The sequence below is a fragment of the Chelonia mydas genome, chromosome 12, assembly GCF_015237465.2.
Source record: "Chelonia mydas isolate rCheMyd1 chromosome 12, rCheMyd1.pri.v2, whole genome shotgun sequence".
In the NCBI taxonomy this organism is placed as follows: Eukaryota; Metazoa; Chordata; order Testudines; family Cheloniidae; genus Chelonia; species Chelonia mydas.
The window spans coordinates 5,235,111-5,247,695 of NC_051252.2; the positions used below are offsets into that span (position 1 = coordinate 5,235,111).

General features: G+C 55.1%; 1 protein-coding gene across 7 annotated transcripts in view; it reads left to right on the plus strand.

The window, feature by feature from the left end:
- The window catches only part of SLC9A5 (solute carrier family 9 member A5), a 56,777-nt gene that overhangs the window by 13,465 nt on the left and 30,727 nt on the right, over positions 1-12,585 (plus strand). For all 7 annotated transcript variants that reach the window (XR_006285240.1, XR_006285241.1, XM_037878080.2 and 4 more), the window contains exons 3-5: positions 6,293-6,456; positions 7,236-7,314; positions 11,055-11,232. Coding sequence is in view for 5 of the 7 variants with exons in the window: in XM_037878080.2 (XP_037734008.1) it covers positions 6,293-6,456; positions 7,236-7,314; positions 11,055-11,232 (421 nt within the window). In the remaining 2 variants the exon portion in view is untranslated. The remainder of the gene's footprint in view (positions 1-6,292; positions 6,457-7,235; positions 7,315-11,054; positions 11,233-12,585) is intronic.

Below are 12,585 nucleotides of genomic sequence, written 5' to 3' on the forward strand. Positions count from 1 at the left end.
CATGGGCAGTATCCAGTCCCTCTCATCAGGCTTGCTAGATCCCAGCACATCTGTGTAAAAGACCTCAACCAGGCTGTCTTCAACTTAACGCACTTCACTTTTCTGCTTTTGGGATCTGCAGCATTTTGCAAAATGATTATTTTCCCCACATTTATGACAGAGTTTCCCAAAGGCAACACACTGTTTGGGGCCATGCTGTGAATCACAACTTTCCACGTAGCTGTCTATACCCAGTCTCCCCCCAGCAGTGGTTTTCATAGCGAGTGGTTCCACGCTTTTGTAACCCTTCTGCCCGTCAGAGTTGGCAGCAACAAGGGCCAGGTTCAGTATCTAGGGGTTCCATTCCAATAACACAATGCAAAACCGGCTCGAGCGCCCACCCAGTGACCTGGGACAAATATATACCACCCCCGCGGGCACCTCTAAGAGGCAATACTTCCCCTCTCGCAAGCACAGAGTCTGAATGCAGCAAAAGCCTTTTAATAACAGAGAGAAACAATGTGGCATTATGTTGGGGAAACACCACCAACAGGATTCATAACAGAACCCATGAGCAAAAACCCACCCCAAGCAAATTTGGGCCTTTGGTTCTTGAGTCCAGCAACCCAAAAGTCACCTAAAGTCCCAAAAGTCCAACAACCCAAAAGTCTCTGTCCCTGGTCAGTGCAGCCCCAGAGTTCAAAAGTTTATCTGCAGAGCTTTACCTCCCAACCTGGGTGGAAATGGGGGGGTTAAGGGGCACCTTACATGGTCTGAAGCCAGTTGCCCCACCTCTGCGTGGGGCTCTGCTCTGCTCCACCAGCCATCCCACAAATCGCTCTGCTCTGGCAGCCACTCCGTTCCACCAACCATCCCATGAACTGCTCCGCAATATAGCTTCAGGTCCCCCCACTACTTAACACAACACTCAGTGATTTCAGCTCTTAGTAATTTTAGCTCTTTAGTGATTTCAGCTTGTAGTAGGGGAGCCTCAGTGCTGGTGCACCATTGGTCCAAAGTGATTTCAGCTTAGTAGCCTGTATTTAGACTCCTATTGGAATCAAAACTAGCTCTGATATTCCACAGTGGAGAGAGGAGAAGGTGCAATTGGCATGTAGGACCCTCACCAGGGGGTCCATACCACCAGGCATTAATACCTGTCCCCAGCTTCTCTCCATTCACTGGGTTTTGGAACCCATGTCCCTTGCCTAGCGAGTGCTGCTTAGTTGTTGGTGAGTCCCTCCATCATAACAAAAGGCCGAGTACAGTTCCACTGTCCTTGATTCACATAATCAGGTTAATAACAGTATATTCCTGCCCCAGTAACAGAGAAACTGGGGCTCCTACAGCAGCCAAAGTGACCATCTAGGCAGGGTGGGTGTGCCTATGCAAATGAGATCAGCCCCTGAAGGTCTTTTCCACAACCCACCACGACTCGCCACCAGATGTCAGGGTAGAGCTCATCCTGACTGTGCTTACACTTTGATGTGACCTTTTCTGGCTATATTCTTTTGTACTTACTACACCGATAACCCTTTCTGGTGAATTCAGCTCTTTGGCTTGTCCGTTCACAGTTTCTGCTGCCCTGCCTATCTGGAGAGCTTTTTCTAAAGTTAAATCTTCACAGAGCAGTCTCTCTCTTAACCCAGTGTCTGTAACGCCACAAATGATTCTATCTCTGACCAGAAAATCTGTCAGCTCACCAAAGTCACAGGTTTTAGTGATGCTCCTTAATTCTATGACATATTGCTCTCCGGTGTCATCAGTTTTTCATGCACGTATAAAATTTGTCTGTCTCAAAGGTCTCATTCCTCTTTGGCATGCAATATGTGACGGGATCCCCGGGGTGCAACCTGGGACCATGGAACCACTGTGCCCCCTTGACTCTCCAACCTGGGCTGTCTCTCACAATGCATTGCTAGTGACAAGCAGCAAACCCTTCTAGGCGCTGTTATCACTCAGCACAACCGGATGTGGAGCCCTACACCCAGCTAGATTGCATGAATGCTCCCAGAGCCACTCATGAATCACACAGAGAAAGGCACCAGCCCATTCCCCCCCAGCTTGCACCCTCCAATTGTACCGTCTTCCACTGCTCAAGACGAGCAGTGCAAGTTTATTAATTGGTTCACCACTTCATCAATGGAAAGTGGATATACCTGAGCAGATTTACCAAACGCTTCAGCAACTCACTGGTAAAAATAAACAATAAAACAGATTTATTGACTACAAAAGATACATTTTAAGTGATTATAAGTGATAGCAAAAAGTCAACGTGGTTACCAAAAGAAAAGAAAATATAAGCACACAGTCTAAACTCTCAGCCCTATTAGACTGGGCAACATCTAGATTAAGCCGTTTTTCTCACCCCACTGGATATTGCATTTCATACCTGAAACTTGGGCCAGTGTCCTCTGTTGGAGTCTTCAGTCTTTTCAATGTCATTGTTGCTTGCAGCATAGGTGTGGGGGGGGGGGGGGGGAGGGAAGGAAAGGCGAAGTGTGAGGCCACTGTGTTCTGTTTTATACCCTGAGTTCATGTGCTTGGAGAACACAAATCCTGGCATGTCTGGGGGGTATTGCTGAATCCCCAGGCAAGGTTGAGCGATTCCCCTGGTATGGCCTCATGCAGGTGAGTCATTGATTGCATTGTAGCTCCCTTGCTGGACAGTGGCTGTTGATGGTTGTTTGACACCTGCCCAGGTGTTGGTTACTTTCCTTGCTCTTATCTCTGGGGAGCTGATATCTGCCCGATTCCCCAACTGGCAGCATGTTTTAGTGACACCCATACAACACAATCTCATAACTTTATATGCACTAATGATACACACATTTAGATAGAACAATGACTTTCAGCAGATCATAAACTTTCCCCTGATACCTCGCATGGCATACAATTGTATATAAATGAGGAATATGGGAATTGCAGGGTGCTCCCCCAAGTATAGAATATCACAAAATGCTCCTCAAATAGTGAGTATTTTACTTCATTCTTTCATCGTCCTCAAATGTAAAGTTGTTATAAATATCCAATGCTGCCTCCCCAACAACATGCAAAAAGATTGATGATTTCACTTTATCATTTTTCTCCTCTTCCCCAATTGCTGCTAAATACAATTCAAACCTCTGCTGGAATTTTTTCCTGTTGTCTGCAATGTTGCCTGGCAAGTTGTGGAGCTTGCAAGTCATCCATGTTTGGCTTTTTCCCCTTCTTAACCTAGTCAAGCTTCTACTGTGTTCACAAAATACACGCAAAGGCCTTTGTTCTGTTTGCTGCTCCGTGTGCTCCCCTTGCCTCTGCTTTTCATTTCAAGCCCAGAAGTGAACCTCAAACTGACCGCAGGCTCCTTCTCGCTCAGCACCTCTGACACTGTGAAGTGATCTGGGGGTTCAATGAACAACAAACCAGGGAATGAGAAAGGAATAAAACTGGGCAAGGGCAGGGGTGCTGCATACTCCCGGCATGGTCCTGCAGCCGGAGGCTCCATGAGGTCCGGCATGGTTCTGCAGCCAGAGGCTCCATGAGGTTCACACCCACCATTGGGGAGCCCAGGCATTTTAGTGGAGAAGTTCCTCTTATCCGACCCCTCATCCCCGTGTGCCTCTGAGCCCCTGGGTGGCCACTGTCTGTGCTCTGCCCGTTACAGCCCCGGCAGCTGCAGCACATCCCGCACCTGGCTGATGCATTGGCTGGCAGTCACTGCTCAGGCTGAGCCATCGCCATCCCAGAGCTAGTCCTCCCCCACTCCCTGCTACTCGGTGACTCTTAGAGGCTGCTGCTCCCTCAGGACAAGCCAGTGCCACTCCCTGGCCCCCAGGGCAAGGTTTTCACACATACATTCTCTCTTTTCCTCAGCCCACAACCGCCTCACAACCCCCTCCTCGGGTATCCTCCCCAGGCTCGGGGGGGAAGAGATGATCTCCAGCCCTGGCCCTCCTGCAGGGAGCTGTTGGGGTCCCAGCACTGCTAGCAGAACCCCATCTAGACTCCAGCATCTCAGCAAGTGTGGATGGGCAGACAAGGGGGGGTGGTGATGTGGAAGAGAGGGAGCCCCACAGTCAAGGGTAGCTCCTAGCAGCTCTGCCAGGGTGTTACCCTGAAATTTAGGCTCTGGGGTGCCCCTAAAATAACCTCCTCAATTTGCTCTTCCTGGGGTCTGGGTCTCCAGAGTTGTTAAGGAAACACTTGAAGGACATGGCTCTAACCTTCTGACAGAGTGATTGACACAGGAGTATTCTTGTAACTAATAATCCCTAATACAATATAATCTAAAGTCCTAAATAAGACACAAATCCCTTATTGCAAGTTAAAAGAGCATCCAGACCACAACAGCGTACAGATTAAATGATTGTAAGCGAAGCACTTTTCTACAAATGGCCAGTCTGTAACCAACCACTGACAGCAGTTCTTCAATTATATTTTAGATTTTACATAAGTAAATTTAAATTCATAACAATATCTTATGCATTCTTATTAGCGTGCGTGCCCACACACGCATACAAAATCCTACCCTACGCTATAGTTATAACAAAACTAACGTATTTTATAAATCCTTTGGCATCTTTCTTTAGTTGCTGCTTCTTGCTGCTGAAGCAGCTTCTCCCAACAGGGTTCTCCTCAGGATTTTAAGCTGTCCCTCGCCCTTCAGGTATTAGAGGGGTAGCCGTGTTCGTCTGTATGCCACCGGACTCCTCGCTGACTCTCTCTTCACAACTCTGTAGCTGCTGTTAGTGTTGCAAAGTCACTCTCCCTCAGCTCCGTTTCGCTGTTCGTAGTTGTTGCCCCTTGGTTCGAACGGTTTCGGCAGCTTCTCTCGCTCTGCTACAAAATTTCTTCAGAGGCTCCTTCGACTTCTTTGCCCGCTCTCCACTCTCTCTTTCCCAGCAGCTGCTCTTCTAACTCCTTTCCAGCAGTTGTTCTTGCTGGCTCCCCACTCTCAGTCCGTCTTCTCCCGACCGCTCTCCTCGCCAGCTCCTGACTCACTGGCTACCTGTCAGCACGGTGCTGTGGACCTGTGGGATCGGTCGACGCTACGCACGGTTCGTGCGGCGCCTCAAGGTCTCGGACACCATCCGATGGTCCAGGGACATCTACATCGAACACATCACCGGCCACCGACAGTACCAGGAGGTGTGAGCCGGAACGATATCGTGCATCAACTGTGGGAGAGGGACTGAGAGACTTTTTCCATTGGACCGTATGAACTGGAACCATAAACTCACTGAACATTAAATTCCACCAAATGAGGGTAGATCCATCCCCATCATCGTATCCACTCATTATACTCCACACCAGAACATAGAAATTATATGGACAACATACACCCCATATCTCAGTGTCTGTGCTTTGACCCGTTAACCTTTTACCCCCAATCAGGGAGATTGCAGATTATGTATTCCTTACGCCACCCGTTCCTAAACCGAATTTCGCACCCCTTGATAATCTGTACGTTATTCCCTGATAACCAGAAACTTCTATGCTTAAACTCTGTACTGATTTTTTTTTACTTCAACATTATCTTAATAAAAGTTATACTGTTCTAACCCACATCACCTCATCTTCAGCTACCGGAAGAAGCAGCCCCACACCGGCCCATGTCAGTTCAGGCTGAGGCTGCTTGACCTTTCTGTCCCCCATTTCATTCTGCACAGGCTCACTGTTGCTGTTGACTTCAGAGTTATGATTCTGCCGATCCACTCACCTACTGGGCCTTTTGCCAGGGCACCATCTTAGCATTCTTGGGCAGTCTGCCAATTAACTGCACTTTTCACCCTATGTTAGTACTGAGCGTACTCAAGATCTGCAGATTTCCTCTTGGAGTGGCCTGGGTCCTGCTTATTCAGAACAGAGACCAAGCAGACAAAATGTAGGCTGGAGAATTTTTCTAGGAACAGGGCGGGTCCCTTCTGAGCCCTCTGGCAGAGCTGCTGCCGACAGCAGGGGCCCCGCATTGTGCCCTGGCGGCCGTGATATGCAGAGACAGACACGTGGTGTCTCCTGCCCACTCCATGGTCACCACGGAGCAGACCCGAGGCTGGTTGTTTATCAGGGCCTGCCAGGCTGGCCTTGCTCTGTGTGCCGTGGTAGTAGCCTCCCCAGTGCAGGCACTTGCCCGAGCTCTGTGCAGCGCCCCGTGGGCTCCCTCCTTTGCCTCTCTCGCTCCCTGGTGGGTCTGGCTGAGCCCTTAGGGCGTGGAGCCTCATCCGCTTCCCCTTGGCGGTGTGAGGCGGGTGCTGCTGGAGATACAGGAGACTGAGGCCCAGTCCACGCCCCCTCCCGCGGTGTGCTGAGCGGTGTGCTTCTGTCCTGGCAGACAAGGGCGTGGAAGCTGGCCTGATGGACTTCCTGCTCTTCGGCAGCCTCATCTCAGCTGTGGACCCTGTGGCCGTGCTGGCCGTCTTCGAGGAAGTCCACATCAACGAGACCCTCTTCATCATCGTGTTCGGGGAGTCCCTGCTGAACGACGCCGTCACCGTGGTGAGCACCGCCCAGGGCTCGGTGCTTGGGGCAGGGGAGAGGCGGGTCTTGCTTTCTCTGGCTGCAGGCCTGAGACATCTATGCTGCAGCTGGCAGCTAGCAGGAGCTTATCCTCTAGTCCTAGAGCTGCTGGTTGGCGCAGAAAGTCCCTGGCCCCAAGGCCCAGAAAGGACATGCTCCCCCACTCTCTGTGGTCTCTGCCGTCTGCGTGTCCCAAGCCCACTCCTTTGTGGGACTTCCTGTCTTCCAGGGCATAGGACTGCACCCAGCTCGGGGGTTTGCCATCTCCCTGATAGACCTGCCCTGCCGTGGGGGTGGAGCAAGGGAGCCTCCAAAGTGCCTGGAGATAGGATACAGTAGGAGCAGGGTGGGTAACGGGCCAGCCGGTCACCCGAACAATGTGGCTTCATAGCTGGGTCAAGAGACAAGCTAAAGGCGTTTGCACCACCCCCTGGTACTTCACGGTGTGTGCTCAGGAGAGCCCAGCACAGGACTAGCTGGGCAGTCTCCCCTGGCAGACCCAGAGTGGGTGGAAGCAGGAGACCTACACTCCCACTCTGGCCCTTCACCCGGGAAGCCCGGCACTTGGAGAGCATAGTGTCTGCAGCCTCACTGCTTCTCACCCACCCACGAGGTGGGGTCTGCAGGGCCAGGTATCCCATTCCCAAAAGGAGAAACACATCCTCACATTGCCCAGGATAGCGCAGGCTAATGTCAAGAAGGGGCTATTGGTCCATCGGGCCCAGGCGTTGGGCTAACCCTGTTGCTTTGTCTTGCAGGTGCTGTACAAAGTGTTTAACTCCTTTGTGGAGATGGGCCCTGCGCATGTCCAGGCCACGGACTACCTGAAGGGTGTCGGTGAGTGTGTCTCCAGCCCCTCTCTCTGTTAGCCGTGCTGTCCCCGGGCCTGCTCTTTCTCTGCTGGAAGGTGTGTAGAGCAGGCATGGCTGCCAGCTTCCCCCACTGGGGAGACCAGACTGGCTGGCAAGTGCAGGCAAGTGCCCTCCGTACAGCCCTGGGCCAGTGACAGGAGGGCAGCTGCTTTGACAGCATGCGTCACGTCCCCAGGACGGGCAGGCTGGTGAGCTGGGCAGATGCCATGCCATTGGAAGGGACTGCGGTGGACTGGTTTCCCAGGGGAGGGGCTGGAAGTCCCATCGCTTGGGATGTGCGAACTGGACGGGACCACGTACTTTGAGCAGCCGTGGCCGGCTGGCAGAGACAGGAGAGGTGTGACCCAAGAGCTCTCTCCCAGCTTTCGTGGCTGTAAGCCAAAAACGGGGTGAGTGGAGTGAGTCTAAATGGAGGCTGTAGAAGCGGATCTCAGGTGCCATTGCCAGCTCCATGGGAGACTGCCAGGGTGCAGTCTGCTAACTGTTCGCTTTGTGCATAGACCTGGCCAGATGTTAGTGCTGGCTGGCTGTGTCTGACAGCACCCCGATGTGCAGGCCGCTTGCCCCATAGGCAGCCCCGCCCCTGAGGAGGTCTGTGACAACAGCCAGACAGAGACAGACAGGGGATAGGGACCAAAAGCCCAGGAAACTTCCTAACGGTCAGGGTGGTTAAGCACTGGAATAAATTACCTTGGGAGGTTGTGGAATCTCCATCATTGGGGATTTTTAAGAGCACGTTGGACAAACACCCGTCAGGGATGGTCTAGATAATACTTAGTCCTGCCAAGAGTGCAGGGGACTGGACTAGATGACCTCTCGAGGTCCCTTCCAGTTCTTTGATTCTATGATTTTATACAAGCCCAACGCATCTTAACCAGGCTTGCATGGCTAAGGGCTCTGGTCAGGAAATGAGCCGCCTGAGGTTACGAGGCCAGTCCCAACCCACTCCTGAGCATCTGGCTGCGAGGGGCCAGCTTGTAGCATGTGCCCATGTCTCGTTTCACAGATCATACAACAGCAAACATTAGCCTCTGGTCTCCAGCCATAGGTGGAGGCTTGTTTTGATTGGTTGGTGTGACGGGTTGGACTCCCCTTCTGGGATGCCACCTGATGTGCTGGGGTTTAACTGAGCCTCCCCTGCTCAATCAGTCTGGGTTCCCTCTCACTGCTTTGCTGAATTAGGCTCTCCGGCCTCTTGCAGCACACACACAGGTAGGGCCACACCCCGCTGCAGAGGCAGACTGAAGTCAGCTCTGTGTGAGAGGGCTCCCCCAGCACTCACGTGCCCACCCATTTTGGGAGACAAACCCCAAATACTACTGTCTTGCACTGTATAGAAATATTTGTACAGCACAAGCTCATAAAATTTGCCCTTTTCCGCAAAGTGAAGAGCGATGTGCACGCCTTCTTGCCCCCCTCCCCATTAGAAATTACAGGAACTGGGTTATATTATAAACAAGAAATAAGTTTATTAACTACAAAAGGTGAATTTTAAGTGAATATAAGAGATAACAGACAGAACCAAGCAGATTACTGACCAAATAAAGCAAAATACGCAAGCTAAGCTCAATATACTTAAGGAACAGGTTACAAAATGTACATTCTCACCCTAAATGTTATTTTAGGCAGGTTGCAAAGTTTCTTTGGTTCAGAGTTCCAGTTATATTCCTTTTCAGACTGGACCCCTTGCCTTCCCTTCAGGTAGCTTTAGCAGTCTTTCTTCTTGGGCAGACAGGCCATGCAGAGGAGGAGTCCCTTTTGCCTTCCTCCCCACCCTTAAATAGGATTTACATAAGGCGGGAATCCTTTGTTTCCCAAACTTGACCCCCCTCCCCTTCCGGTGAAAAGTTACAAGAAGTCCCAGGTAATGTTTAGTATCAGGTGACAAGATCACCTGACTCTGTAGGATCACAGCATTCATGAATCAGTGGCAGTACAGAGCATTGGCAGGAAGGCCGAGCTTTTCCCAGTCCATTGTCCTCGCTGATGAGCCATCCGCCCTGTCTGGCTTTTCCATTGTGGTACCTGAATTGTTGGCAATGAGCGTCACCCAAAGTGGCATAGTTGAAATACAGATACATAGTCAATATTCCTAACTTCAGATACAGAAATGATACAGGTGTGCACATTGGATAATCACATTCAGTAAATCATAACCCTTTCCAATGATATCTTACAAGACCCATCTTGCATAAAGTACATCTCAGTTATGTCATATTCATATCATAAGCATATTTTCATAAAGAATATGGAGTGAAACGTCAGAGTTGGATATTTACAAAGGCTAATAAAAGGCGCCCCGTTCAGCCTCTAGCTGCCTTTTACAGTCTGTTAAACAATTAATAGCTTAGCACCTTGGGATATATCTGGGTGTGTGACCTTATGCAGCACCGACCCCCCTGGTCAATTCCATTGATTTTTGCTGTCCCTAAACGTTCAGTTTGCCCCTGTGTGCTGTCTGTGTAGCTGCCCGGGGGGCAAGCAGGAGGTTTGGCTGCTAGGGGATGGAGTGGGGGTGGAGGCTGCAGTGGGTGGCCCCCAGGAAAAACACAGGAGAAGGTTTTGCTTTTTGTTCCCCGGGGCCTGGTGGCTGCCTTTGATCCTGGGGAGGGGCCGCAGCCCCCCCCACCCCGTTTTGAATCAGGAGGTGAACGCCTCACTCCCAGTGGACTGTCCAATATCTCTCACTCTGCCACGCCCGGCAGTGCCGGGACATTCCCAGAGGGGCTCCTTTGTCTCGGCTGGAGGCCTCCTCAGCAGACGCTGCTGCGTCTCAGGACTGTGTCCCTTGAGGAGGCCCACGCCTCGGTCTCTGGCCTGAGAGAGGGCTGCTCCCTGCTCCCCATTTCACGACGCTGCGTGCGCCGGCTTTCCATATCTGTGCCGGGCCGGCACGCCGCGGGGCACGCACGGCTCCGAGTGGGAGAGAGTCGGAGACACAGGTGCTGACTTTTAGTTTTTCCTGGGGGTGCTCCATCCCCAGCCCACCCGAGGCCCCCGCCCTTGCTCCGCCTCTTCCTGCCCCTGCTCCGCCCCCTCCCCCAAGGCCCCGCCCCTGCTCTGCCTCTTCCTGCCCCTGCTCCTCCCCCAGGCTCCGCCCTTGCTCCGCCTCTTCCTGCCTCTACCCCGCCCCCTCTCCCGAGGCCCCGCCCTCGCTCCGCCTCTTCCTGCCCCTGCTCCGCCCCCTCCCCCAAGGCCCTGCCCCTGCTCCGCCTCTTCCTGCCCCTGCTCCTCTCCCAAGGCCCCCTCCCTCGCTCTGCCTTTTCCTGCCTCTGCCCCGCCCCCTCTCCCGAGGTCCCGCCCTCGCTCCGCCTCTTCCTGCCTCTGCCCCACCCCCTCTCCCAAGGCCCCGCCCTCGCCCCGCCTCTGTCACTGCATTTTTAACGGGCTCTGCGCCGCTGGGGCGGGATTTCCTCCGAAGGGCGTTTATTTGTCAGTGAGGAAGAAAGAGCAGCCCCCCGTGCCGCGCGACCCGGCTGCGGGGTGAGCCCGGTTCGCCGCTTTTGGGGCGCAGCCGTCCCCGGGAGAGGTCTCTCCGGAGGCAGGCCCAGCCGGCAGGTCCCCAGCAGCAGGAGAGAGGCTGCCTCTGGTGGGAGATACAAGCTGCCTTCTGCAGGGCTCACGGCTGCCGAGCACCCTGCCGCCTAGAGCCAGGCTGCAGCCGGCACGACTCGCTCCCTGGGGGTCTGCTCTTGTGCCCCCCAGCTTCCTTCTTCGTGGTGAGCCTCGGGGGTGCCGCCGTGGGGCTGCTCTTCGCCTTCCTGCTGGCCCTGATCACCAGGTTCACCAAGCGCGTGCGCATCATCGAGCCGCTCTTCGTCTTCCTGCTGGCGTACATGGCGTACCTCGCCGCCGAGATGGTCTCGCTCTCCTCCATCCTCGCGTGAGTACCCCACGCTTCGCACATCCAGCCCTCGCAGGGCTCTGCCCTGGGTGAGGGCCGGCCCCCCCGGCCGGTGCGGGAGGGGTGCTGGGCCCTGTGCGATTGGCGTGGGGCATCCTTGTGGGAGCAGGTTCCCCGCAGCCCCTGCCCTCCTGGTCACACTGCTCCTCGATCCCCACCCACGGCCCCTCCCCTTCACGTCGCTCCTCGATCCCCACCTGCGGCCCCCGCCCTCCTGGTCACACTGCTCCTCGATCCCCACCCGCGGCCCCCCGCCCTCCTGGTCACACTGCTCCTCGATCCCCACCCGCGGCCCCCCGCCCTCCTGGTCACACTGCTCCTCGATCCCCACCCGCGGCCCCCCGCCCTCCTGGTCACACTGCTCCTCGATCCCCACCCGCGGCCCCCCGCCCTCCTGTTCACACTGCTCCTCGATCCCCACCCACGGCCCCTCCCCTTCACGTTGCTCCTCGATCCCCACCCGCGGCCCCCCGCCCTCCTGGTCACACTGCTCCTCGATCCCCACCCGCAGCTCCCCACCCTCCTGGTCACACTGCTCCTCGATCCCCACCCGCAGCCCCCGCCCTCCTGTTCACACTGCTCCTCGATCCCCACCTGCGGCCCCCGTCCTCCTGTTCACACTGCTCCTTGATCCCCACCTGCGGCCCCCTCCCCTTCACGTCGCTCCTCGATCCCCACCTGCGGCCCCCGCCCTCCTGGTCACACTGCTCCTCGATCCCCACCCGCAGCCCCCCGCCCTCCTGGTCACACTGCTCCTCGATCCCCACCCGCAGCCCCCCGCCCTCCTGGTCACACTGCTCCTCGATCCCCACCCGCAGCCCCCCGCCCTCCTGTTCACACTGCTCCTCGATCCCCACCCGCGGCCCCCGCCCTCCTGGTCACACTGCTCCTTGATCCCCACCTGCGGCCCCCTCCCCTTCACGTCGCTCCTCGATCCCCACCCGCGGCCCCCGCCCTCCTGTTCACACTGCTCCTCGATCCCCACCCGCGGCCCCCCGCCCTCCTGGTCACACTGCTCCTCGATCCCCACCCACGGCCCCCCCGCCCTCCTGGTCACACTGCTCCTCGATCGCCACCCGCGGCCCCCCGCCCTCCTGGTCACACTGCTCCTCGATCCCCAGCCGCGGCCCCCTCCCCTTCACGTCGCTCCTCGATCCCCACCCTTGGCCCCCCGCCCTCCTGGTCACACTGCTCCTCGATCCCCACCTGCGGCCCCCTCCCCTTCACGTCGCTCCTCGATCGCCACCCGCGGCCCCCCGCCCTCCTGGTCACACTGCTCCTCGATCCCCACCCGCGGCCCCCCGCCCTCCTGGTCACACTGCTCCTCGATCG